This window comes from Erpetoichthys calabaricus, chromosome 4, assembly GCF_900747795.2.
Source record: "Erpetoichthys calabaricus chromosome 4, fErpCal1.3, whole genome shotgun sequence".
In the NCBI taxonomy this organism is placed as follows: Eukaryota; Metazoa; Chordata; class Cladistia; order Polypteriformes; family Polypteridae; genus Erpetoichthys; species Erpetoichthys calabaricus.
Genome location: NC_041397.2, coordinates 109,470,189 through 109,497,758, shown reverse-complemented (window position 1 = coordinate 109,497,758; position 27,570 = coordinate 109,470,189). Strand labels below are relative to the sequence as shown.

At 37.1% G+C, this 27,570-nt stretch overlaps 1 protein-coding gene across 2 annotated transcripts; it reads right to left on the bottom strand.

Moving 5' to 3' along the window:
• Window positions 1-2,095: 2,095 nt before the first annotated feature.
• On the bottom strand, window positions 2,096-27,570 carry lacc1 (laccase (multicopper oxidoreductase) domain containing 1). 2 transcript variants are annotated; one of them, XM_028799666.2, is made up of 7 exons: window positions 27,487-27,570; window positions 27,291-27,344; window positions 24,664-25,226; window positions 20,175-20,356; window positions 19,433-19,598; window positions 11,060-11,285; window positions 2,096-2,286 (listed from the first exon to the last, which is right to left on the bottom strand). In XM_028799666.2, the coding sequence occupies exons 3-7, from the start codon at window positions 25,217-25,219 to the stop codon at window positions 2,103-2,105; spliced, it is 1,314 nt and encodes a 437-aa protein (XP_028655499.2). In that variant the 5' UTR covers window positions 25,220-25,226; window positions 27,291-27,344; window positions 27,487-27,570; the 3' UTR covers window positions 2,096-2,102. The 2 variants fall into 2 exon arrangements, with proteins under 2 accessions (XP_028655499.2, XP_028655500.2); XM_028799667.2 differs by lacking the exon at window positions 27,291-27,344 and having other exon boundaries at window positions 27,487-27,564.

Genomic DNA, 27,570 nt, shown 5'->3' with positions numbered 1-27,570 from the left:
TTTTGGTAGGTCATTCCAGAGTTTGGGTGCTATACAGCTGAAGGCCCTGTCACCCATGGAGTGTAGATTAATGTGGGGCACAAGAAGATTGCCAGAATCAGAGGACCTTAGTGGGCGGACAGGCACATAGTGATGGAGAAGGTCACTGATATAGTTTGGCGCAAGGTCGTTTAAGGCTTTGTAGGTTATTAGTAGGATTTTATATTCAGTTCTGTAAGACACAGGGAGCCAGTGAGGGTGAAGCAGGATGGGTGTGATGTGCTCGCTGCTTTTGATCTGTGTAAGGACTCTTGCAGCAGAGTTTTGAATCAACTCAAGGTGTGATATAAGATTAGAAGGGGCACCTGCCAGCAGCGAGTTACAATAATCGATGCGGGATGTGATAAAAGCATGGACAAGTTTCTCAGCGTTAGAAAAGGAGAGGAAGGAGCGAACACGGGATATGTTACGGAGGTGAAAGTAAGAAAGTGTCTTAATGTGATTTATGTGGGCGGATTAAGAAAGGAAGGAATCAAAAATGACACCAAGATTCTTTGCAGTAGAGGCAGGTCTGATGAGATCACCGCCAAGAGTAACTGAAAAGGAGCCCATTTTATTAAGTTGCACTTTAGTCCCAATTTGCAGGAGTTCAGTTTGGTTGCAATTTAATTTTAAAGAGTTCTGCTCCATCCAGGTTTTAATTTCACTGAGGCAAGTTGTGAGCTGAGAAAACTGATGAAGTTCCACTTTTAACACTGAAATAGAGTTGAGTGGCATCTGCATAAAAATGATAACCCAGTCCAAAGGTACGAATAATATGGCCAAGGGGAAACATATAAATACAGAAAAGCAGAGGACCGAGGACACAGCCCGGAGGAACTCCTTGTGTGACTGGCGCTGTGCTGGACCTGCTGTTGCCAAGACTAACAAACTCTTGCCTATCAGTCAGATAGGAATTGAACCACTGGAGGGCAGTGCCAGAGATACCCAGCATATTCTCCATTCTGGACAGTAGAATGTCATATCTAACAGTGTCAAATGCTGCACTGAGGTCTAACAGAATTAATATGCTGGTCTGTCCAGAGTTTGCTGCCATAAGCAAATCATTGCTTACCTGAAGAACAGCAGTTTCACTGCTGTGCCGCGCCCTGAAACCAGACTGAAAGGGTTCCATCAGATTATTAGAAGTTAAGTAGTTGGTGAGTTGGGAAGCTACAACACTCTCAAGGACTTTTGATAGAAAAGGTAAGTGGGAAATAGGCCGAAAATTGTTAAGATTGTTCATCAAGAATGGGGAAACTACATCCATCATCACTTGCTTTTTAAGAATATGCCTCTTTTTTGTGGAGAAGTTGACAAAAGGGTTCCTAGGCAGCATCCTGACCCTTTAGTTCTTACTGACTCTCTCCCAGTATAAAATGCTCTTTTTTTTGTACTTAAGTGTTTCTGGAAAGATCCTTTAAAAGACATTTTCCTTTTGTACAGACTGATCCATTTACACTGAGCATCCTCCACCTGACTCAGCCGTCCTTGCACCTCTTCTTCATGATAATAAAAACTACACATTTTTGGCCCCCTATTCTTTATAATGGACACCAAACCTGGGAGTCAGGTGCACTCAGCTGAATTCCTACTTTGGTATCCTCAGAACCGATACTTCTAGGGTGACATCTTCAGTTAGAAAGCTTACTGCCCCATAGTGTCTCCCTTTCAATTTATATCAACATGTAGAAATGATCATTCACTAATGTGGGTTTGTTTCAAATGTGGCACGTCATGCTGTTCTGTGTCTTGCTATTTTGTTGCCCCTTTAGCCCTCTCAACCACTCATTACCAGCTCAGTAATCTGTACCATGGAGTATTTTATTCCATCTAAGGAAGACGAAGCACACATACCAAAGCAGTTAAAAACTCTCCAATGTGTAGTACACCTTCAGACTATTACAGAAAACTGGGTCGACTGGTTTTTAACCCTTCATAAATGTGTAGGGACTTGCATTTGGGTAGTAATATTAAAAACAATACACTGCATTGCTGTTAATATGTAGTTTGTAAAAAAACAATATTGTGACTGAGGGGAAAAAAAACAAAAAAAAAAAAAAACAACATCAATAAATTTAGCTTCACTCTTTTATTGAGATAAAGCCTATCTGAATACCAAAGTTAACTCCATCTCGCATATGAGAGTAAAACATGTCAGGAAGGCAGGATGTACAGAGCTGGACTGGCTGCTTTTCATCATGACCATTATTTAAGGTGATATCTTGGATATTCTCTGGATGGATACCTCCACGTTCAAGTAGGATCCTGTACAGAAAACAATCGTAATTAATAAAAAAAATATATACAATAAAAATCTGCTATTCAAAGAAATCAGATGATTTTGCAAAAGGAGTAAAAAAAATTTAAAGGAAATACAGGCAATGTACTTTGCTAGTAAAAAATGCCACATTCCAAATTGCGCTTAACTCCCCTGACAAGGTGTCCTACTCTTTCATATTGCTCTCATGTTTGCTGTTAGGAAACCAAAGTACAGCCTTGCATAATGCTGCCTCTAAAAGTTAAGGAAAAAGCAAATCTGCCTCCAGATTATTGTGGAAGTAGACAATACACCTAGAAGTTGGTTTTGGAGTTCAGACTGAACTTTGCATCCATTCTTCTATTATCAAACTTGCCTAATCCAATCCAAGACTGCAAGTAGAAACCTTCAGTGGCATAATCAGACACCTCTCCTTCAACATGTCTCACTCATGCACACACCCACACACGTTCACTGCAAAGATTAATCTATCCATTAATGTAACCTGTTTCATGCACACACTACACAAACATGCAAACTAGACAGTTAATGCGATAGTCAGGACTGAAATTTAAGACTCTGGCAGGGTAAGGCGACAATGCTAACCACTGTACTGTGTAGTTCTTGATGTGTATAATGCTTTTTTTCTTCTGACAGCGTAATGAAACAGTATAATATGTTGATAATTGGAACAAGTGTAAAAGGGAAAGTGTAAAGAATTAATGGCATTCACACAATTGCCTATTTTACAAGTGAGCAAATAAGAAATATATGCTTTTATTATGACCGTATCAGCTTTCCTAATGTCATTTTTTTTCTGCCATGCACTCATAAGCTTTACAGTTAATGCTAGACTTGTTAGGCCCAGAATAGTTTTTTTCTTGGTGTAGAAACATTGCAAGTACTCCTGGCATGCCGAGTTCTGTTCCGTTTTCTGACAATGCCGGAAAGGCAAGGAGATAGACATTTACTTGCTGAAGAGATATTATGGGCTACTTAATTTTCGATTAGAATACTTAGGAGGGCTGCATATCCGAGCAGACTGCAGGTACAGATCCAGTGATGGCTTAACTTGTTGCCTAAAGCAAAATAAAGACATAGTACTGGTTTACGCCATATCTAAAGAATTTATTGATAACACATTTGATTTTATCTGTATAAATAAAATCATAAGCAGTTTGTTTTCAGTTTGTTAACCAACTATGCAAGAACACCTGAACTTAATTCTACCCAGTAATAACTGCAGACACGGGGACCTCCAATCAAAGCAGAATCGCATCTAAAACTAAATGGTACAGTGTTTTCTTCTCAACTAATTTTACAGTTTTTCTGGATTACAACATTTGTCTAATAGTATGCTCTTTTTCTCATTTTAGCCATACTGATTTTCCAAACGACAGTTTTTGCCTGTTTATTTTCATTTACACCCTTTTCAGAAATATATATGGGTCCAAAAAGGAGTGTACAATGTTACCAATCCCCTAACCTCCTTAGTGTTATGTTCTCCCAGGAAAAAATGTGCCGAAAAATGGAGTTTTTTCCTCCCAAACAAAAAAAAAACAAAAAAACCACACACTACATTTAACAGAAAAATATTAAAATCAAAACAACAAAATTACAGTAGAAAATGTATGTTTGCAGTCTACTTCAGCTTTACTGCACATCTGTTTTGAGATATAGTTTGGAACAGTCACCAACACACACTCAAATAAATACTTCTTTGTGCACTTTTCTCATAATATTTTTTCTGGCAATTGTGCAAGAGAGGTTAGAATGTCAATGTCTGATTCATATGAGAGAAACTACTGTGACGATGCGGGTTTCGCTCCATGCTCCCATCTTCCTTTTGGGAGCCCTTGAACCTGACACCGTCGGTAATGTCACCGATGAACTAGACAGTGAGGCACAACTAAGCAAGGGGATGGTGCAAAAATGCAAAGTGCTTTTATTTTAAAAATCAACAAAACAGTGTCCAACTAAATAAGTGCAGTGTATCAAAAGTCTTCATTAAATAAATAATCTGTTACAATAATTGAAAAGTGGAGGTTAAAAAAACCAATAAATAAATACTTTAAAAACAACGAGGTTAAAAAATGGCTAGAAGCAGTCTCTTTAACACTAGAATTACCAGAGCCTACGAAAAAACTCGTAGATCCGGCCCACCTTAAATCGCTTCTTAAAACCCTTCTCTCCTCTCCGCCAGCGTCTTTTGTCATCTAAATGTACTGATAAAGACATGCTGCCAGGAGCCGGCTATTCCATCCCCCCAACGACTTAGAACGTAAACAAGCTTTTCCCAGCTAATGCCTTGATTGATTATCTGGGAGTGAAGTGGAGTTTTAGAGTAGAAATAATAAGATTGTTATTTGGAACACACGCATTTCATATGTGTTGCATTTCTACAGTAATCTGTGTAAACACATTGTTAAAACAGAAACAGTTTACAATATTCTAGTAGCAAATGACAAAAATGTAGGCATAAACTATATAATGTATGAAGCCTGAAGTCTAAATATCAAAGAAACACTTTCACAAAAGGTACAAAAAAAAAAAAAAAAAGCCACCGCCAAAAAAAGCCACCTTAGTGTGCGACTTTGACACGAATTAGCTATCACTGCTTCCGTGGCGCAACAGTATCAGTTGCTGACTGGGAATCCAAAGGTCGTGAGTTCGATCCTGCACAACTCCATTTTGAGAAGTGTTCTTATTTTCACTATTTTAGAATAAAAAGATACATTTGATTTCAGTCTGTAACAGCCGGTGTAATTTATGATATTTGTAAAGGTTAGCTTTATTTTTTTTTTTTTTTAAATTCACTTTTCATTGTCTCAGTCGCGTTCAGGATACTTCCCTATCGCCCCCCACCTGACACTGCTGTTTTCACATAAAGACGCTCTATAGTTCTGCAGTATATCACGATACATACGACCACGTATTTTTTTCCCCACCCAATATTGCCAGTCCCCACGTGTTGCTGTATGCTGTTTCTTTTGTACTCCCGGACATGCAGAGGAAAGCATAGTAAAGAGCAGTAACTTCAGCGCTATATGCCATCATCAGACACTCCCCATCTGATACTGCTGTTTTCACATAAAGATGCGCTAAAGCTCTGCAGTGTACTTGTGACTGCATTGTCGTACCAATGCTTGCGAACTGAAGTGTCTGCATGCACTTTTCGTGGCATTATACGTGTATTTTTTGAGCATGCCCATGTAGCTCAAACACAGGAACATATGTTGATGTAAAAGTATAACAAAACAAGTGCACTTTAATTCAAGACTATAACCGAAGAAAAAAGAAAGCAAGTTACAGTAGGCGGTTGATATGACAGCTTGCGTGGTGCAATGCTAAGAACTGCTGATTTCCATTCCGTGCTATATAACTGTTAACATTTGAATCTGATGATTGCATATAGCGCTGTCTTATTCAGTGTGCGCGAGAACATGCAGGTGGCCAGTTGCTGCGTGCTACAATGCACATTTTAAAAAAAGAAAGACAAATATGTGACGTTTTGAAGAAATCATTTTATGACGCGAATAGTACCAATCAGAAAACATCGAAGTAATGCAATATTATTTGAAAACGAACAGCGTCAGATCGGGTGTGAAGTTATACTGGCGCTGTTTGAGTCAGATCAGAAGCTGAATAAGCAGAAAAACCTGTTCTGACTCAGTAAAAAAGCATGAATTAATCAACAGAAATAACTGCGATTGACATTTTAAAGTTAACGATTTACAGTGCATACCAATTTATAAATTCAATGTCTGTTTGAGGAAAAAAAAAAAAAAAAAAAAAACCAACACACACTTCCTTCAAAGCTGAGAATCGAACTCGCGTCTCTATAGCACGACAGGGCTGTTGTGCCCCAAGTCAGCAAACCGTAGCGTTAAGCCACGGAAGCTGTTGCATCACCCTTGAACCTTTTGTGCAAATGTTTATTTGATGTTTGGACTTCAGGCTTCACAGATTCTATAGTTTATGCCTACATTTTGTAACATTTATTACTAAAATATGAAAAAGTTTGTTTTAGCAATGTGTTTACACAGATTACTGTAGAAACGGAACACGTATGAAATGCATGTATTCCAAATAGCGATCTATTATTTTCATTCTAAAACTCCAGCAGTTCAGTCACTCCCAGATAATCAAACAAGCCATGAGCTGGGAAAACTTAGTGAACGTTCGGCGACGGTGGGGGGGTGGAATAGCCGGCTGCTCGCTGCTCCTCTTAATCGGCACATTTAGAAGACAAAAGAGAGATGAGAACGGTTTTAAGGTGGGCCGGATCTACGAGTTTTTTCGTAGACTCTGGTAATTCTAGTGTTAAAAATCAACCTGGTGCATTCCTACTGGTGACTCCCCTGCTTCTCCCGTCCAGGCAATGCACCAGGGGAGCCACCCTGCCTGCAGCTGATCTTCTCTCTGCCTTCTCCAGCTAGTTTGTTTGCCTCACTGATCCCTGGCTCTGGTAGGCTTCACCAAACCGCGACTTGGGCTCCCAAGCGACCAGGGCACTCACGCTGGGGCTTTCACGTCCCTAGTCCCGACTCCCGCTAACTTACACGGCAAGCCATCCTTCTTCAAGTCACTCCCGCTCTTCATAAAATGCTTCGCAGGTGCCACCACAAATCGACTGCTCCTCAGGTGCTGGCCAAACACCCAGGCTCATTGCTCAGCTGCACTCGAGCCTGCGCTTGCTCGTTCGGGAGAAAAGCCGGTGCAGGAGAGAGCGGCTTCCTGCCTTCTTCCTCACTCAACCTCCGTTTCACTTTTCTTTTTTCCTCTCCCCTAGCCGCCTCGCACTTCTATTTACCATGGGGACGTGGATCAGATGTGGCAATTAGCAGCTCCCAGGAACAATTACGGATGCGGACGACTCCTCACCTGTGCACTTGAGAGGATCGCCCACATCACGAATTCCCCAGGAACCGATCCGCCACACTACCACGCCCCCTTTCTAAGCTGCGAAGGTGGCGATTACTTATTTAAAAAGTGGCCTTCTTGACGTGAGCTGTGGACCCGCTACACCACAACTACCCATTGTGCTACTGTAGGCTACCACAGCACAAAGCATTTTCCCTGACACGAACATTGACAACTGATGCATTGTGAACAGTTTGGTTGCTAACATCTTTCTTGTCCTTCCTCTTGATTGCAATCACTTTGCTTTTTTGCCACGCAGCTACTTGCACCATTGCTGCAGCTTCAATCATCTCAAGTCACCAGGTATATCATGGTGGTTCAGCCATTTAGTGGTGTATACATCAGTTTCACTATCCATGTCAACGTTTGATGAGCAATTCACACTGTCAATTCACATTGTCATCACTACCACTTGATTCAACTAATGGTTCAGTTTCATTTTGTTCTAAAATTGTCTTTATAACTTTGTTTACATGCCATTATGCATTTTGGTAGAAAACTTCACTAATGAATATTGATGAGTTAGCATAGAGTGGCACAACACATGGAATTATTCATTACCTTTATGCAGTATGATGTACTTTTACCCACAAGATGACATCAGAGTAATGTCCAGAGTGTTACCTGGGCTTAATACTGTTTATGCCCTCAAAACAGGATACACCGGGTTAACCATTTTTACAAAGAATTTTCAACCCAAGTGACACTCTGGATTAAAACCAAGGAGGTTAAGAAGCAATTACAATATCTGTTCTTTCAACACTCCAAAAAAAAGGTTTAAAATACCATGGTTGCAACAAAATCACATGGGAAACAAAATTTACTGTTAACTTCACAAAACTGTATGTGAAAGGAAACTCTGCTGTTATCAAAGCAAAACCTCACATCTTTAAAAAAAGCAAACACTATTCTGTTCCTGCATGTCATTACTAAGTGTGACAGAGATTAACTTCATTGAAACATTATTTTTTAAACACAGGACGAGTGTTTGCTTAGGACATGGCTGAAAGAGAATGACCGAGGACAGCATTAGTAACTTTTACTGTTTCTTGATGGTAGACATTTATTAATGTCCATTTTATGATGAAGCAGTTATAATTTTAGGGTTTAATGTCAATACAGTATCACAATTTGTACTAATTTTAAATCAACACCGAAGGAATCAACTTTGAATTATTATTATTATTATTATAATAACATAATTGAATACCGCCACTGCTCCTATAATATGGAGATCTACAGCGTCACCGATTGTGGGTGCTTTCATTGGTCCATGGATACAATTACTGAACAAGCAATCTAGTTTAATAATTTGGAATTAAACATCTATTTGTGATATCACACTAAACCAGGAAATACAAAGAAGTAACATTGGTTCCAACCTAGTAAGGTGTTACTGCAATTATGAAATCCAATCATACACAAATTCAATTCTTGAAAGCCGAGAAACTGATATTTAACATATAGATAGTGTAGTAGCCAGCAATAACCATAGGGTCAATACCTAGAAAACACATACATATTTGCTTTCTTATCATACCCTATTATACAAGTTTACCTAGGCAACACTGTACTTAGACTAGTTTGTAGTAATGCTGACATTGGACAAATACAAGACTGAAAGTTGGTAACACATGCCTCCATTTTGGTAAAATTCTGGGCTTGGAGTGATTAGCATTCAAAGTGTTTATAATAAAGTACTTTCAGCTCTACTAGCAGTAAACTGATAAGATATAATGATTATTATGACACTGAAAACTGCACATATTGTCAAGATAGGTACTGTAACATACAATAATAAATACATACACACATGCATAAAACAATAAATAAAAATGTTTTAAAATATACAGGTGGGACAACTAAAGTAAAAAATTGGGTGAACAACCTGAAATGACTATTGGAATTGCTAACAAAGAAATACTTGTCACAAATGTAACCTTTGGAGAAAGAGTTAAGGAAAAGTACAGAGTGAAATATTAGAAAAAAGAATGAAAACCAACCATGATGCAAGGAGAGAGGCGTACATGATTTTAACAAGCAAATCTCATTTATAAAAATGAGATTTAGCAAAAGACTTTTTAAAATCTTGATTTAGAGTGGATGGACATGTTAATAGCCTCTTGTGTATTAAAGGTGTGTGTAATGGTACACGAGGTGTGGTAAATGGTGAAAATTATGAGAAATATCTTCAACAGTGAAGTAACAATGGAAAATATGATGCATGAAGAGGAGGGAGGAGAAAAGTTGTCATAATTAAAGAACAGAAAATTGAGACTATGAAATAAGTTTGGTAATGGGAGCCCTCTGGTGGTCAAAAAGTAAGATACACGTGTTTAAAAATGAAGGGAGTGTTAAGAGTATAGCAAATGTGCAAAGGCGGGGTTGTGGGGGAGAGAGAGAGAGAGAGAGAGAGAGAGAGAGAGAGAGAGAGAGAGAGAGAGAGAGAGAGACAGAAACATGTCTAAACAGAGTAAATGTAAGTAAAAAGGAAATACGTAAGAAGGAAAAGCACAGGTTAAAAAAAAGAAAAAAAATTTTAATCAGACCTAATTGCTAACGTATTCAGACCGCTGGCCCAACTATGTCTACAATAAGGGGAACATGGGGAGTTCCTTAATTTTTTCACCCATGAATATATTTTAGTACCTTTCACATCAAATAAACAAATCAAGTTGTAAACATCAGCATCAACTTTTTTTTCCCCAAAAATCTGAACAAATTAGTACAGCAGCCCACAAAAAGACCTGACCATATTTGGTGTAAAAAGTCCCATGATGGAAAAACAGGCCGCAAATATCTTTAAGTCACTGCACAGTATCTTGCAGATACAGCAGTTAGAAAACAGAGGTACATTAACAAAAAGCAAACAATAGTGCCACTTAGTAGTATTTAACAGTAAAAAAACTCTTGCTTTTACTTATATGGACACTGATATCTCTTTGCAGTAGCTAAATTACAAATGGCATTAAAACACCTAAAACAGGCGGTTTATAATTATATAAATAACTGCCTTCCAGTTTCTGTAGTAATTCTCACAGATTACCATAACAAATAAATATTTAAAGGAAAACTATAATGGATTTTACATCTAAATGTTATAACCTATCATTGCATTGGCACTGTATTTTGCACTGCTGCCTCACAGCGCTAAAGTGTTCCTCCTATGTTTGTACAGTATGTGTTTTCTCCAAATATTATGGTTTTCTCAGACATCCCAAAAATATGCCTGTTATGCTAACGGGGACTCCAAACTTGTCCAGTTTGAGGTTGCATGTGAATTAGTGTGTCTCTAATTCAGATTAAGCAAGTTTGATAATGAAGAATGTAGTGTTGTGCATGCCTGATCACTGTTTTTATCTACTTTTGTCCATTGGGTTGAAGATTATTATTCAAAAAACATACCTATTTGAAATGGTTAATAACACACATCTCATTTGCACAACCCATTGCAGCTTAGTAAAAACAAACTATTCAAGAAGCTATATGGGGAAAAAAAAAAAAAAACGAGTCATTTCTTATAGCTGTGGCATTAGCAAGGACACAGATGTAATTGACGTTTTAGAGGGAATAATCATAAGGGCACATGTAGACGACTCTACTAGCAAAGGGTTATACAGAGAAGTTAGAAGTAGTGCTATACTCAGCTGTTCAAAATACTTTTTATGTTGGCAAAAACAATGTATGGTTATTTTTCCAAATAAAAGAAAGTACTTATAGAAATATTGTACATAGCTCTCTAGGGCAGTAGTTTCTATAATTTTCATAACTTTAATGTGATAATTTTATGTACAGTATTTAGTTTTTTTTATGAAATCAGCAACATATTAAATATAGCTTATCATAAAAAGTTGTTACCTTGTTGTTAACCTTATGTCAACATGTGGTTTAGGCATGTTTAAATCTTTCACACAGGATGGGTTGACGGCATGAAAATCCATAGCCGACTCTTTCTGTAGTTGAAGGCAACATGGGCCAACTGACGGCCCCAACACAACACGGATATCTTTTATTTGAGAAGCATATTCTTTAACCATTGCATTTACAGTTTCCATGGCAACCCCTGTTATAGTTCCTTTCCATCCTGCAAAAAACAAAAAAAATAAAGGAAATGATGCAACCGCTGTTATAAATGTGAATTCTGTAATATTAAATGTACCAGATTTTTTTTATTTTATATATATATATATATATATATATATATATTATATATATATATATATATATATATATATATATATATATATATATATATATATATATATATATATATATATATATATATATATATATAATTAATTATATTATTATATATATATATATATACAGTGGTGTGAAAAACTATTTGCCCCCTTCCTGATTTCTTATTCTTTTGCATGTTTGTCACGCAAAATGTTTCTGATCATCAAACACATTTAACCATTAGTCAAATATAACACAAGTAAACACAAAATGCAGTTTTTAAATGATGGTTTTTATTATTTAGGGAGAAAAAAAATCCAAACCTACATGGCCCTGTGTGAAAAAGTAATTGCCCCCTTGTTAAAAAATAACCTAACTGTGGTGTATCACACCTGAGTTCAGTTTCCGTAGCCACCCCCAGGCCTGATTACTGCCACACCTGTTTCAATCAAGAAATCACTTAAATAAGAGCTGCCTGACACAGAGACGTAGACCAAAAGCACCTCAAAAGCTAGACATCATGCCAAGATCCAAAGAAATTCAGGAACAAATGAGAACAGAAGTAATTGAGATCTATCAGTCTGGTAAAGGTTATAAAGCCATTTCTAAAGCTTTGGGACTCCAGCGAACCACAGTGAGAGCCATTATCCACAAATGGCAAAAACATGGAACAGTGGTGAACCTTCCCAGGAGTGGCCGGCCGACCAAAATTACCCCAAGAGCGCAGAGACGACTCATCCGAGAGGTCACAAAAGACCCCAGGACAACGTCTAAAGAACTGCAGGCCTCACTTGCCTCAATTAAGGTCAGTGTTCACGACTCCACCATAAGAAAGAGACTGGGCAAAAACGGCCTGCATGGCAGATTTCCAAGACGCAAACCACTGTTAAGCAAAAAGAACATTAGGGCTCGTCTCAATTTTGCTAAGAAACCTCTCAATGATTGCCAAGACTTTTGGGAAAATACCTTGTGGACTGATGAGACAAAAGTTGAACTTTTTGGAAGGCAAATGTCCCGTTACATCTGGCGTAAAAGGAACACAGCATTTCAGAAAAAGAACATCATACCAACAGTAAAATATGGTGGTGGTAGTGTGATGGTCTGGGGTTGTTTTGCTGCTTCAGGACCTGGAAGGCTTGCTGTGATAGATGGAACCATGAATTCTACTGTCTACCAAAAAATCCTGAAGGAGAATGTCCGGCCATCTGTTCGTCAACTCAAGCTGAAGCGATCTTGGGTGCTGCAACAGGACAATGACCCAAAACACACCAGCAAATCCACCTCTGAATGGCTGAAGAAAAACAAAATGAAGACTTTGGAGTGGCCTAGTCAAAGTCCTGACCTGAATCCAATTGAGATGCTATGGCATGACCTTAAAAAGGCGGTTCATGCTAGAAAACCCTCAAATAAAGCTGAATTACAACAATTTTGCAAAGATGAGTGGGCCAAAATTCCTCCAGAGCGCTGTAATAGACTCATTGCAAGTTATCGCAAACGCTTGATTGCAGTTATTGCTGCTAAGGGTGGCCCAACCAGTTATTAGGTTCAGGGGGCAATTACTTTTTCACACAGGGCCATGCAGGTTTGGATTTTTTTTTCTCCCTAAATAATAAAAACCACCATTTACAAACTGCATTTTGTGTTTACTTGTGTTATATTTGACTAATGGTTAAATGTGTTTGATGATCAGAAACATTTTGTGTGACAAACATGAAAAAGAATAAGAAATCAGGAAGGGGGCAAATAGTTTTTCACACCACTGTATATAAATATATATATATATATATATATATATATATATATAAAATTAGATTCTTGGATAAAGTATCAAATTGTGTGAGTGTCAAAATGTAAGTAGGCACTTGGTGTACTCAGAGGGGTCAATTTGTTTCAGAGAAAAAATGCTGTTTTTTCTGTAGTTAATATATTTCCCATTTCTACTAATTATACAACACTAGAGAAATGTACTACATTTTTGTTTTTCCATCCATAATTGTGTATGCATAGCTTGGTCGACATATTATAAAAGGTAATAAATTAAAAAAATAGATAATGAAATAAAAATTCAGGTGGTTGCAGCTTTAATTCCAATAAACAAAAAAATCCCAATATTTTAAACACTGACCTTACCTAGGTCATATGTAACATAATAAAAAATAAAAGCAGGATTAATGTACAAGAGTATTTTCAAAGAAAAAATTATAGCCTTCATAGATTTAAAAGGGGCACGTTCTGTGAAAGCAATTTTAATCAGGAAAAATGTATTTTCAGGAAATACATGGCCTATAACTGTGGCTTATTTAGACTACAAAAAAAAAAAAAAATTCTTCAGAAAAATTAGTTAACTTGTAGCCTGTTTACTTGTCCTCATTTTCTGGTTCTTGCTATCCAAGCTTGTGGCCTGCTAAACTTTCAAACTCTGGCAGAACACACCTCTTGTTCCTCATTCTACACAACTCTGGCCCCTTCTCATCCTGACCAGTTGTACCCTTTCCCAAGCTAACCTCACAATTATATGTTTAATTAGTGTCTAGATATGAATTGCTTAACCCTTTCTGGGGTCACTCACAGGGTTCAAATTCTGCCTAAGTTGCTGTTTGTGAAGAGTTTACACATTCTCCCCAGGTCTGTGGTTTCCCTGAAGACTGAGTTTACCTAACACAGGGGTCCTCAAACTATGGTCCGTGGGCCGAACACAGGCCTAGACTATCACATTACCAGCCCTTTAAATAATAATTGTAATGTGTGAGGTCCAGCCTCCTGAATATTAAATTCCCAAACATAGGCCCCTGTAAACCAAAATAAATGCAATTTGGGCACCTGCAGCCACCACAGAAACTTTAGAATAATACCCATATAACCTCCCACAATCGTTTTACCCTAATTCATTTAGTGAATCCCGAACTAGCTGTATTAAACAATGTCAAACAAAAGAAAAATCAATTCAGAGTGCAGGACAGTCAATCAGTGGTCCAATGACTATTTTTTTGTTCAGTACAAGGAACAAAGCAGTTTGTCTAATATGTCAACTATAGCTGTCTTCAAAGAATACAACTTGCATCAATGCTATGAATCTGGACATAAAGCAAAATAAGATTGTCTGATGGGGCACATGAGGTCTGAAAAAAATCTCAAAATTAAAAAATGGATTGACGATTCAGCAGTTGGCATTTAAAAAAAACAAAAAAAACCACAGTTTATCAGTTCATGCCACTTTTCAAGTAGCCAGTCTAATAGCTACCAGTGGTAGACCTTTCACCAACAGTGTTTGAAATAATGCCTGGTTTCTGTTGCTAAGGAGATGTGTCCAGAGAAGGCAGACTTCTTCAGTGTGGGGAGTTTTTCCGCACCAACTATTACACACAGGGTAGATGAAATGGGTGATAATTTATTTAGGCATTTTCAAAGGAAATCTAAAGATTTTTCGCTGACAACTGATGAAAGCTATAATGTTCATGATACAACACAGCTTTAGATTTTCAATCTGGGAACTAATGAGCAGTTCAAAATCACCAAAGAGCTTGCTGCACTGCAGATCATCTATGGCATGACAACAGGAAAGGACATCTATGGAAAAGTCCAAGCTGTTGATAGTTTCTGGCTCAAATGGTCTAATTTAACCTGCGTGACAACTGACTGTACCCCAAGCATGGTCAATTCTGCATGAGAAGAGGTTGCATGAATCAGAGAGATGGACAAATGTTGTCACATGTGTCATATTGCAATACACTGCTTGATCCTCCAGCAAGCACTGTGCTCCAAATCAGTTATGTGGGACTCTAATGAAAACTCTGGTGTCTTGTGTTAACTTCATTCAAGCAAATGCTCTCAACCACAGAAAATTTCAGGATATTTTGTCAGATATGAATACTGCATACAAAGAATTCTGTATCACACAAAGATGTGTTGGCTAAGCAGGGGGCAAGTTTTGAAAAGTTTTAACGGCTTGCTCACGGAAATCAACACATTTCTGCAGTCAAAAAACAAAGCACGTCCAGAGCTTAGTGATCACGAATAGAAATGGCAAATTGCAGCTGCATGTTGAGACCATTTAGTAGCTCTGTTATATCTGTTAAAAAGCAAGGGAAGGGGAAACTCATCAGTGACATGCATTCACATGTAAAAGCAACTGAAGTAAACCTGAGCCTTCTTCTTAAACAAGTAAAAGGAAAACCTCTGCCATCTTCCCAATACTCAGACACAATCAGCTGAAAAACCACCAGTTGCATTCCCAGTTGACAAATGTGTAGAAGCCTTGGAAATTTTACAAAATGAGTTCCATAAACGATTTCAAGAGCTTCATGTACATGCAAAAGAGATTCAATTGTTTCGGAACCATTTTGCAACAGACATTGAGATTGTTGATACTGTTTACCAGCTGGAACTGACATTTCACCCCCACTCCAGCCCCCTCATATTGTGAAGGACAGTAAGCTGGATCCTGGATTAAAAAGTTTGTGGAACACTGACCTAACACAACCCAAAGATGTGAATGTTTTTTTAAATGTCATCTCTAAATTTACCCTGCACGACTGAGTGCAGGTGCCAATGTGAGAATGCCCCGCAGTAGACTAACAACTGACTCAGCACTGGTTCAGCTTTGCAGCCTCTGCTGCCAGAAAAGATACAGGCTTCATGACCCTGAGCCAGATTAGCAGGTTGTAGAATGGACATGTAGAAATTTTGAGTAGTCCCCTTTAGTATATTAACATCAATTTAAAATTCAGTTTTACTGACATATGTAGACAGTAAAATGACATTCATAGCTTTATGTCTACTAAAGAGGAGTGACACTAATATGACAAGTTATAGCAATAAATAAATACAACAGAGCAGGCAATAAGAACAAAACCAAACAGTAAATGAAGCAAGTGAGTAAAATTCAGTTGTCAGTATGACTATGGTGCTCAGATTCAGAAAAGGAAAAGAGACCACAGATGTCAGTCTCAAGGAGAAAATTGCATCAGAGACAAAAACTGAAGGGAGCAGGAAAATGCACAAGTATTTACTGTATAAACTCAGAAAACATGTGCTCATGGAGGTGATCTATTGTTGTCTAAGGAAAAAAGGGTATTGGAAAAAATGTTAAAAAAAAATTGGTTTAAATTATGGGTCAGCGCTCAGCCCATACGTTTTTATCCTGGTGACCAATATACAGTGATCCCTCGCTATATCGCCCTTCGCGGCTTCACTCTATCGCGGATTTTATATGTAAGCATATTTAAATATATATCGCGGATTTTTTGCTGGTTCGCGGATTTCTGAAGACAATGGGTCTTTTAATTTCTGGTACATGCTTCCTCAGTTGGTTTGCCCAGTTGATTTCATACAAGGGACGCTATTGGCAGATGGCTGAGAAGCTACCCAACTTACTTTCTCTCTCTCTCTCGCGCTGACTTTCTGTGATCCTGACGTAGGGGGTGTGAGCAGGGGAGCTTTTCGCAAACCTAGACGATACGGACGCTCGTCTAAAAATGCTGAAAGATTATCTTCACGTTGCTACCTTCTGTGTGCAGCTGCTTAGTGAAGCGACATGCTGCAAGGTGCTTCGCATACTTAAAAGCTCGAAGGGCACGTATTGATTTTTGACTTTGTTTTTCTCTCTCTTTCTCTCTCTCTCCCTGCTCCTGACGGAGGGGGTGTGAGCTGCCGCCTTCAACAGCTTTGTGACACGGTGCTTCGCATACTTAAAAGCCAAACAGCCCTATTTGTTTGCTTTCCTCTCTGTTTCCTTTGAAGAGGAAGATATGTTTGCATTCTTTTAATTGTGAGACAGAACTGTCATCTCTGTCTTGTCATGGAGCACAGTTTAAACTTTTGAAAAAGAGACAAATGTTTGTTTGCAGTGTTTGAATAACGTTCCTGTCTCTCTACAACCTCCTGTGTTTCTGTGCAAATCTGTGACCCAAGCATGACAATATAAAAATAACCATATAAACATATGGTTTCTACTTCGCAGATTTTCTTCTTTCGCGGGTGGCTCTGGAACGCAACCCCCGCGATGGAGGAGGGATTACTGTACTAAGTAAAAATATCAGAAATGATGAGTAATGGTGTCATCTTTTTGCCAATCATTTAACTATAGCGGAGATTCAGAAAATTAACTACAGACAAGAGTATTGAAAAATGAAAGACTAAAAGTATATTGTGAAAAGACAGAAGTATGGTGTTCCTTACTATAGGGAATTAAAGAATACGAGTCACAGACAGAAGAAAAGTACAGTAGATCTAACCTAACTGAGCCCCTTCAGATACTTGGGCTTGGTGTTCGAGGGAAAAGGCTGCAGTTAAAAAGCAACAAAAGGGACAGTTGGAACTGAATTGATGAAATGGAAGTAAGTGGGAGTAGTTGTAAATTATTAAAGATTGCCAAGAAAACTTCAGTGTAAATTATATAAGATCGTAGAGCAATCAATACTGTCATATGGGTGTAAAATTTGGGCCATTAGAAAGAAAGAGCTGCTAATCAGAACAGAAATGGATATGTTGAGATGGCATCTTAGGTCTCTAAGAGAAAGAGAAACAAATGATGAAGTCCAAAAAAAATGGCACAGTGAAGTATACTGCAGAGAAGTCATGGAAAGATGACATGGAAGGAGTCGTTAGGAATATTTCTGTGTATTTTTATTTTTACATGTTCCTGTTGATATATAAATGCTATTGGTACTCAAGTAATAGGCTATAGTAGGGTTTCTAACAATGCATAAATAAAGGCATTTCTTTGTACTTGCATCAATATATACAGTATGCTTTTCCAGATTGGTCACTGATGTTACAAACTTCTTTATCAAAGTATATATACATATAGAAAGATTAATTCATGCATTCATTTTTGAACACACTTTGTTCATTACATGCCCACAGGAATCTAATGCGCAAATCAGCAGTATTGGGCACACAAGTATCATAACTATGCTACATACATCAATTATATGTATATATAAGACAAATACATAGTTGATGTTTGTGCCTCTCTTTTCTACAAGATTTATTACCTTGATTCATATAACATTTTATAAACAGCATGCAAATTACTGCAACATGTTATTCAAAATGTAAAAGGCATTTAAAACATAATTTATTGCAAGATGGAAGAAACAAAATCTGCATAATCTACCTTCTTTTATAGGTGGTAAATATAGTAAATAATGTTGGATTAATTTAAAAACTAGACACCAGGTGTAGAGATTCAGTAGTATTAATCACCTGTAACTTTTGGACTTTGTTGGATTAAAGTATACCTTACTGGACTGATTTTAAATAAAGACGTGACAATTTTATGTACAGTATATTAAAAGGAAAAGATACAAAAGAACATATTGCATGTCAAACCACATAACCATGCTTATTTGAATCAGAAGCATACAAACACTATAGACCAGAATTAAATAATTAAATTGACAGCTTGCAATTCCAACTGTATTATTTTGAAGATTGGGCTTTTCGGCAAATAGCATGCTAATCATGTCAGTGTATTATCTTCTGGGATTAAGAAATTCATCATTTAAACACCGCATTCTCCCACAGAATCCCCAAGTGTATGTGAGGTTTTCCTTCTGTTTATACAAGTTTCAAACCCAATCCCAGAAGGATTCAGGTTATGGATACTTGGGAGCACTAAACCAGTCAATTGTGAGCTAACCTGGGCAAACAAGTTTAAGAAAATAGACCCTCCAAGTGAAAATTCAGAAAAATTTCAGTGTGGAATATCTACCAGTATTTTATTTATTCTATGTTATAAATATTTAGATTATTAAGTATTGTGGTAGTCTAGAATCCCATTGAGCCAGGATTTCTTCTGCATGGAGGTGGGAGGCTCCATGGACATGTACTAGAAGAAGTTAATTCAGAAAATGGGTGGACTGATGATCTTTTCCATACCTTCAATAAAACTCAAATATCTTACAAACTTTTAACCGCACAAAGAATTACAATGACATCTAGAGCTGATTCAAGTGTTAATACTGATGTGATTGATCAAAACTGAAAAGAAGAAATTAACAATCTTTAGTAAGCAAGCACTAAGAAAGACTAAAGGGCTATACATACCTGAATGAGCTGCCCCTATTACTTTCTTCACAGGATCTGCAAACAGCAAAGGTATGCAGTCAGCTCCAGGAGCCGCAATAGTTACACCTCTTCGATTTGTTACAATTCCATCATAACTTTCCGGTTCAGTCTTATCCATGACCCACACATCATTTGCATGGTTTACCTAAAACAGACCAGAAACGACAGAAGGGCAGAAGAAATTTGGCATCTTGTCTAAATAGAATTATTCATTTTTGAAATTAAAAATTGCAACATAAAATGGAATATAGCATAATTTTATATAAACAAAAAATACGACAGGGATGAAACAGAATTTTATAAGTATTGTAAAAAACACTTTCAACAGTCATAAAGTATACACCCCACACATACACACGTAGTTCAGGCAGTCGATACTGCTACTGGATCAAAGCCTTAGAGTCCCAAGTTTGAATTCCAGTCTGATAACTATTTGTATGGAGTTTGCACATTTGCCCCATGTTTGTGTATACTGTTTTTCTTCCCCAAAGATAACTGTTAGGTTAACTGCCAACTCTAAATTGGCACTGTATGAGTCACAGTGTGTTCTATGGAAGAATGGCAAACTTGAACTGAAATAAGCAGGTTCATAAATGGATGAGCAGATTTATTATTAAAAAAAAAAAAAAAAAAACCAGACTAAAACTAAAGTACTTTTATGACAGATCTGAATATTTGCAAAGACATGAATAAAAGAATTCTGGAATATTGAGCGACAGACCTTAACTAGGTAATAACTTTTTGGATTGAAGCCAGATTTTTCAGCTACTCGACATATGTTTTCTTCAATAACTGCCCGAGGATCTTTCCGTTTGGAACTGCAGAACATGTTCAAAGAACTCAGAGTAGGTATGTAGGATATTCCTCCTGCCCTTGTAGTAAAACCATGTAAGAAACAGTCATCTAAGAGGAAACACAATAAAAAGCACACAATAAATCAAAACTTTTATACCAATCATTCAAGATAATTTCAAAACAAAGTTCAAAGTCATTTGGATTCTCTTAGGCCAATCTTATCTCATATGAAAATAGTTAACTATTATGAATCCATGTTCAATGATTAGTATAATTTTAGGCTTGCATGTTTTAATATTTTAGTTTTAGGGGAGAAAACATTTACATATTTAAATAATCAACATTATTCAAAGGCAATTATCTATTTTTATTAGGGTTGGCATTCTCTCTTGAAGGGAAGTGCTGCTAAATAAGTTGTAACACAAGTAATGTTGGCAAAATATTAATTATGGCATCAACATCATATCCTTGTTCCCTTCTAGCGGTTAGTGTGGACTACCTTCAAAAAATTGCGTCCAGTTATAATTCTCTCTCAGACTTTAAATCGCTCTCTGAAATAAACTTATATATAATATAAACTATATGGCCAAAAGGTATGTGGGCAACCTTCCAGATTATGGAGATCAGGTGTTTCAGCTGCACCCACTGTTAACAGGTACATAAAACCAATCAAGCACTAAGGCATGCAATCTGCATTGACAAACACTGGCAGTAGAATGTAAACTGAAGAACTCAGTGAGTATAAAATAGCACTGTCATAGGATGCCAAAAGTCATTATGTGAAATTCCTGCTCTGCTAGACCTGCCCTCCATCAATTGTAAGGGCTATTATGAAGCAGAAGCAACAACAGCTTAGCCACAAAGTGGTAGATCACAAACTCAGAGTGGAGCCACCGAGTGCTGAATATAGTAGGCCATAAATTTCACTAATGCATTTATTATAGCATAGTTCCAAACGGCCACTGGATGCAACACCAGCATAAAAACTGTTCATCAACAGTTTCATGAAACAGGTTTCCATTGCCAAACCAGCTCCACAATAGCCTAAGATTTCTATGAGTAATGCCAAGTGTAGGCTGGAGTGGTGTGAAGAACTCTGCCATTGGAGCATTGGAAATGTGTTCTCTAGAGTGTTTAATCACACTTCACTATCTGACAGTCTGGACAGATAAATGTGGGTTTGGTGAATGCCAGGAGAACGCTACCTTCCAGACTGCACTTTGGCGTAAGAGGAATAATGGTCTGGGACTTACTTTTAAGGGTTTGGGCTAGACCTCTTGGTTCCAGTGAAGGGTGCTGTTAATGCTATGGGATAGAAAGACACTTTAGTCAACTGTAGACTTCCAACTTTGTGGTAACAGTTTGGGGAAGGCCCTTTTCTATCCAGGCATTACTCTGCCTCTTTGCACAAAGCCATGTCCATAAATACATGGTTCAATGAGTTTGTTGGGTAAGAACTTGAGTGGTCAACACAGAGCTCTGGCCTCAACCCTAATTAACATTCTGAAAGACACACTTAAGACTTTTGGAAAGTCTTCCCATAAGAGTGTAGGATAGTATAGCCGTAAAGTGGAACTACACACACACACACACACACACACACACACACACACACACACACACACACACACACACACATACATACATACATACATACATACATACATACATACATACATACATACATACATACATACATACATACATACACACACACACATACATACACACATACACACACACATACATACATACATACATACACACATACACACATACACACATACACACATACACACATACATACATAATTAATGCCTTTGGTATAGGATTGGGATGGCCAACAAGCTCATATAGGTGTGATGGGCAGTTGTTATCAAGATGTTAACATTATAGTGTACTGCTCATACCTAATATTTCTAAATTACATACAGTGTACATCAGAGGACATTCTTCATTTTTTAAAATTTTCTACAGAATTCATGTTTATTTTCCGTAAAAAGGTTCAATAAGAACAACAATTTAATTTTTGTATAGCCTAAATCACACAAAGAATGTCTCAATGTGCTTTACCGGGCCCTACTTAATTAACAGCCTAGACTCTCCAAGAAGACAAGAAAAAACAAAAAAAAAAACAAAAAAAAAAAAAAAAAAAAAAAAAAGCAATTCAAAAAGAAATCCATACTAGCTACTGTAGGTTGGGTGTGAAACGAGTGTCAAAAAAATAGGGTAAATGCAACACCCAAAACAGAATACAAGTAGTCATCTTCTCAGATCTACATGGCTAATCCATCAATGCCACCTCAGAAATACAAGATAATACAGCATAATCTGTCCTTGCAAAGTGCTTTACACCAAGTGCAAGCTGACAGCACCATGACAACTCCCAAAGCAAAGTGCTAGAAAAGATTATACCAATCACTAAATATAGAACTAGGACATAGATAGATTTGTTAAAAATACAAATGAAACAAAAGTAGAAACAGATTAACGTAAGTGGAGACAAACAATATCTGTCCATTAATTAATCGCAGAACTATAGCCATTTGACTATGGAGAAGATGAAAATTCTACAAAAAAAGTCTCAAAGAAAAAAGTAAACCCTTACAAAAGGATGAAAACTGATTGCTCCATTGCTGTTTAACTTTGACCTGCCTAGTCTCCGTAGAATAACCCCTATGTTTTACTAGTACTGTAAATACAGTGGTGAATAGAGATACACAATATATCGGGAACTGTATTGTTATCGGCCGATATTAATTAAAAATGACGACATCGAAATCAGTCAGATGTGTACATTTTAATCAAATACAGCCAACCAATATGCAGTACACCCCCAAAATTCAAAGGGGTTACATTCCTAGATTACCCGCGAATTGTGAAAAACCACAAATTTTGGATGTGGTTAAAAAAAAATGCCTATTTTTATAGTTTAAACCCTACATATACCCCCAAAACACTTTCATTTCAAACTCAGCTTAATACATTACCTTAAAAAAAAAAAAAAAAAAAAAAAAAAAAATGTAAAGGTAAACCTGCATACTGTACAGTACTGTACTGATATGTCACCTGCAGTGCTAGAATGTAAAATACCGATGTTAATGCTATATGTACTGTAATTCATGCAAGAAGCCTTAGAAGGTGCAGGGCGTTTCGGTGGCATCTTGGGGCTTTAACTCTTAAACTGCCACATACTTGGGGATTAATTCATCCCTGGACTCCAAATACTTTTTTGCTGCACTTTAAGTAAACGTCACAATTCACAAAGAAAAAGCGAAATTTTAATGGAACACTTTTTTTTCATGCAAAGAACATCACAATTACTGCAACACTAATCATTTTACACACTGCGAATGATCTGTAAAAACTAATATAAACTAAAATACTGGAACAATATGTACAAGGTGCAACTGATGCAATGGATGAAATTCAGTAAATCACTGAGCCAACTGCGCTTGAACTGGCTGCACTCAAGCACACAGAGGTAAGCGCTGATGCTGGCAGGCTAGTCTTAGTGCAACGGCTCAATCCCAGAGACAGTGAGGCTGCAGGGTGTCAGGCTTGGGTCACAGAATTGCACAGAAACACAGCAGATTGAATAAAGTTCCTGTCTGTACAAACACTTGAAACAAACGTCACTTTCAGAAGTAAAACAAGCTCAGTAAGCAGTTAGTCCTCTTGCTCTTTCTCCCCCGCATAAAGTACTGGCTGCTTAAATAGCAAAGAAGAGCATAAAATTCAGCAAGTTAATACTGTAAAAAGTTAATCTCTGTTTCACATGCTACTATTGTTTCTTTGATAATGCATAAACATCACTGAGTTAGTGTTCTGAAAAGGGCCTTATTACAGTGAACAAAAATTGACTTGTAATAAGATTTGAAAGATATAAATTAAGAATTAAAGCCACAATCCTGCAACGCTAATAAATTAAAAATAAAAAGGAGAGCTTCCGCATATGAAAAGCACAGCTATTAGGTTGTCAGAATTATTTCCCCATCTCTTCCCTGCACTCCTGTTTACATGTAAGATTTTCTCTCAGTTATGAAGTGTAGAGATCGCTTATACATGAACAGGCACAAACTCTTTACCACGTAATCCTCAAATCTACACATTATCTAAATATTACACTACTTAAACCAAAGAACACTACCGTAACAATTTCAAATTAGTAAATCAGGTGCTTCGATCCAGCATGAAATTCAACCTCTCAGCTAGTAACTGCACAGATTCAGATTAACAACTAATAGTTTTCTGATGTACTGTATATTCAAGAGGGAATAAGAAAAGTCCAGCCATCCTTCCAAAATGTTATCGCTTAATATCCATTACTCTCCCTGTTAACATATTCATAACTAATGATACCAAATGTCACTGCATAAAACATACTAAAAGACATTAAAAGTATGCAAGGATACCTGGAATTACAGATGACTGGAGAATTGTAATATCTCCACCACGGCCTGGAAGCCTCCTTAAAAATGTGCTTACTTCAGCATTAACCTGCACTGACTGCTGGGCAGTAGGGGGAATCTCATCCATAGCATTGGCAACATTTTCATCTTGTGGTGAACAAGAAAGGTGTAAAAAGGAAAACTGATAGACAGCAGTAAAAAGTAAAGAGAGATATTCCTGAAGCAATGCTTTTCTCCACCAAGGTGTAAGAATTTTCACAGTAACTAAGTCATGTTCGTCAATTTGAAATTTAAAATTATACAAGGCATCTGCCAAACTGGGATAACCCAATACCATGGCTCTGTCTTTCAACAAAGGACATCTCTTCAGTAGACTGTGATTTGCTCCTTCTTGCTGGCTGTCACAGTCTTTGTTTTCGCAGATGATATATACACGTGGGTTTCTTTCTGGGAGACAATTCAACTCAATGGCTAAATATTCTTTTAGCCACTTCTCCAGACTGTCAGATGGGAGTTTTAGCTTTTCATGAAAAAGGTCAACAAGAATAGTCTCCTCCATTGATTACCTTTTAGAAAAAATAATTAAATGTTAAAATCAAAAAAAACAAAACAAAAACAAAAAAAAAAAAAAACACACCACTTTGATATAAAAGTTTCTTTTTAAACTAAATCAGATTACAAATTTGGCACAGTCAAATCTGTATATCAGTTTGACTTGGTACACTGTAAGTGAGTATACTGTAGAAGTGTGACTGTGATTTTATATTAATTTCCAACCCTCCACATTTCATTTCTACTTTGCACTACATGCTACTAAGGTACACTAGATTAAAATGAGAAGATACATGTGTATTTACTGAAAGAATGGACAACCCATCTTAAAAAAGATTGCATAAAGTTAACTGTAAGACAATTAAAATTCAATACTAAAGCATCATACCCTCCAGTTTCTGTTTACTGAACAAAGGTCCAATAGTAAATGATGATTCTTTTCCTTTTCTCACACCTTTAATATTGGGTTCAATTATTATTATTTTTTTTTTTTTTAAATATAAAAATCTGACAGCAGGCAATAAAACCTGCAATTCCTGCTGGACGGTTTATTTTTATGTCACATCACTATAACAGTAATTATTTTCATTTCTAAAGTTAAATTATGCAATAGATTTCCTCTTTATGACAACCAGTATACATTTCTGAAGCGGCTTACAAATACATCTTGTAATTAAAGAGTGTATCCACTAAACGTCTATCAATTAGCACTGAAAACAAAACAGGAACCATTCCAGGAAGGATTGCCATTCCATGGGGTTTACCCAAATACTTACTCTTTCCTTCTCACATGTAACACTGGTCAACAATATTTTTGGACTGTGAGGAGTGTTCTATGCATGCTTTATAATACTTAATCCAAGTCTGAAGTCAGACTTTTTTTTTCTACCAGGCTTAGTTTTCTTGTAACACCATTGTGGGATATTTTTTTTTTTATTTTTTAAATATGAATCACTAGAAACAAAAATAAGAAAATCATGGAGACTCTTGCCCATGAACACAATGCAGATGAATGGCTTTTGTTCCAGGACTACTCAAAAGCAGTCCTTCTCCATAAAGGAAATACATTTCTACTGTAGCTATTAGCACATGCTACTAACATGAAAGAGTCGTACGAGAGCATTATCTTTTCATATTAAGTTAAGAACTTTTAGAAAACATTCAGTATGAGAAATCTAAGTAGAATATCTGTGGAGATCTAAAGGTGATTGTACTTTAGCTTGGCCTGCAGCTTGGTTACATCAAGTACTAGTGTGGTCAAAACATGCCTCACTAGTTTCGGTAAAGAAAATGCGGTCAACAGTTCACTTGTTGACCCAGAGAAACTTTACTTCCTCCTCTGCATACCAAACTTTAACTTGTGAAAAAGTTTGTTAAAACAATGGTTAAAACACAAATTGGATGCATGTACATAGGGAATAAATCCCTCTGGATCAGTGATGTCAACACCAAGCCTGAATGTCCTCTTTTTGCAAACGAAGCGCAACGCTGTTAATGCCGCCTCAAGCGTAGAATTTGTTAGGCAGATGTTCCTTTATTCTTGCATGTTTAATCCCTAAGCAAATATTACGTTCCAGTATGTCATGCTCAAAATGTTTGCCGTATTTGATAAACACTTTAAACTACAAAGTTTTTTGTATATGTACAACTAATGAGTATGGTCGTAGTGTGCTGTAAAACCTAAATAAAGCGAACTTGTTTTTTAAACGTTATATACTTTGTAAAGATGGGACTTAACTTCCAGATCTATCAAACATAAGACACCTGCCCCTGCAACTAATGGGGACGTATCGCGGCTTCATCAGTACCATGGACACTACGTGTGGTTTGTACGTGGATTTTTCAACTTGTACACAAGTTTTATGGTCAAAGACTGGTTGACGATTTGGATGCACTAAATTAACTTGTGTCGGTGTAGGTGTGCGCGAACGGTGTCCCCGATTGCAGCCTTGCGCAAATATTTCCAGTTTCAACACCCGCTACCCAATCTGACAAGAGTTTACGCGAGTTTCACGAATGCAGAGCTTATTTTAATATATTCTTCGCGTGTATTAGATAGATAGATACTACACACTTACCGTAAACCTTGTTCTTTTAATGACAACGTTAAGTGTTATGCCGTCCTTCAACAACTAATTAACAAAAAGATAACAATAGTAAATGAACAATTCGCATATTAAAAATAAGGTTAAAAGATCAAGTTGACATTCTGTTTCATACTATTGCTCTTTATGCATTGCTTATTAAACAGATAGAGATTAAAAAAAAAATAACCTGAACAGGACAGTCTGCAGTTCGAATACGGAGGGAGCAGAATTCTTTTCAAGAAACTACTTGCTTCCTGGTTGTTCACCGCTG

Bases quoted from the DNA above. Each gene is read 5' to 3' on its own strand.
- lacc1 (XM_028799666.2), bottom strand. From the start codon at position 25,219: ATGGAGGAGACTATTCTTGTTGACCTTTTTCATGAAAAGCTAAAACTC. The intron at 11,286-19,432 runs GTATGTATAGCC...TGTTTTTTGCAG, and splicing joins AATAGGGGCAGCTCATTCAG to GATGGAAAGGAACTATAACA. The intron at 2,287-11,059 runs GTAACAACTTTT...TTTTCTGTACAG, and splicing joins GACATAAGGTTAACAACAAG to GATCCTACTTGAACGTGGAG.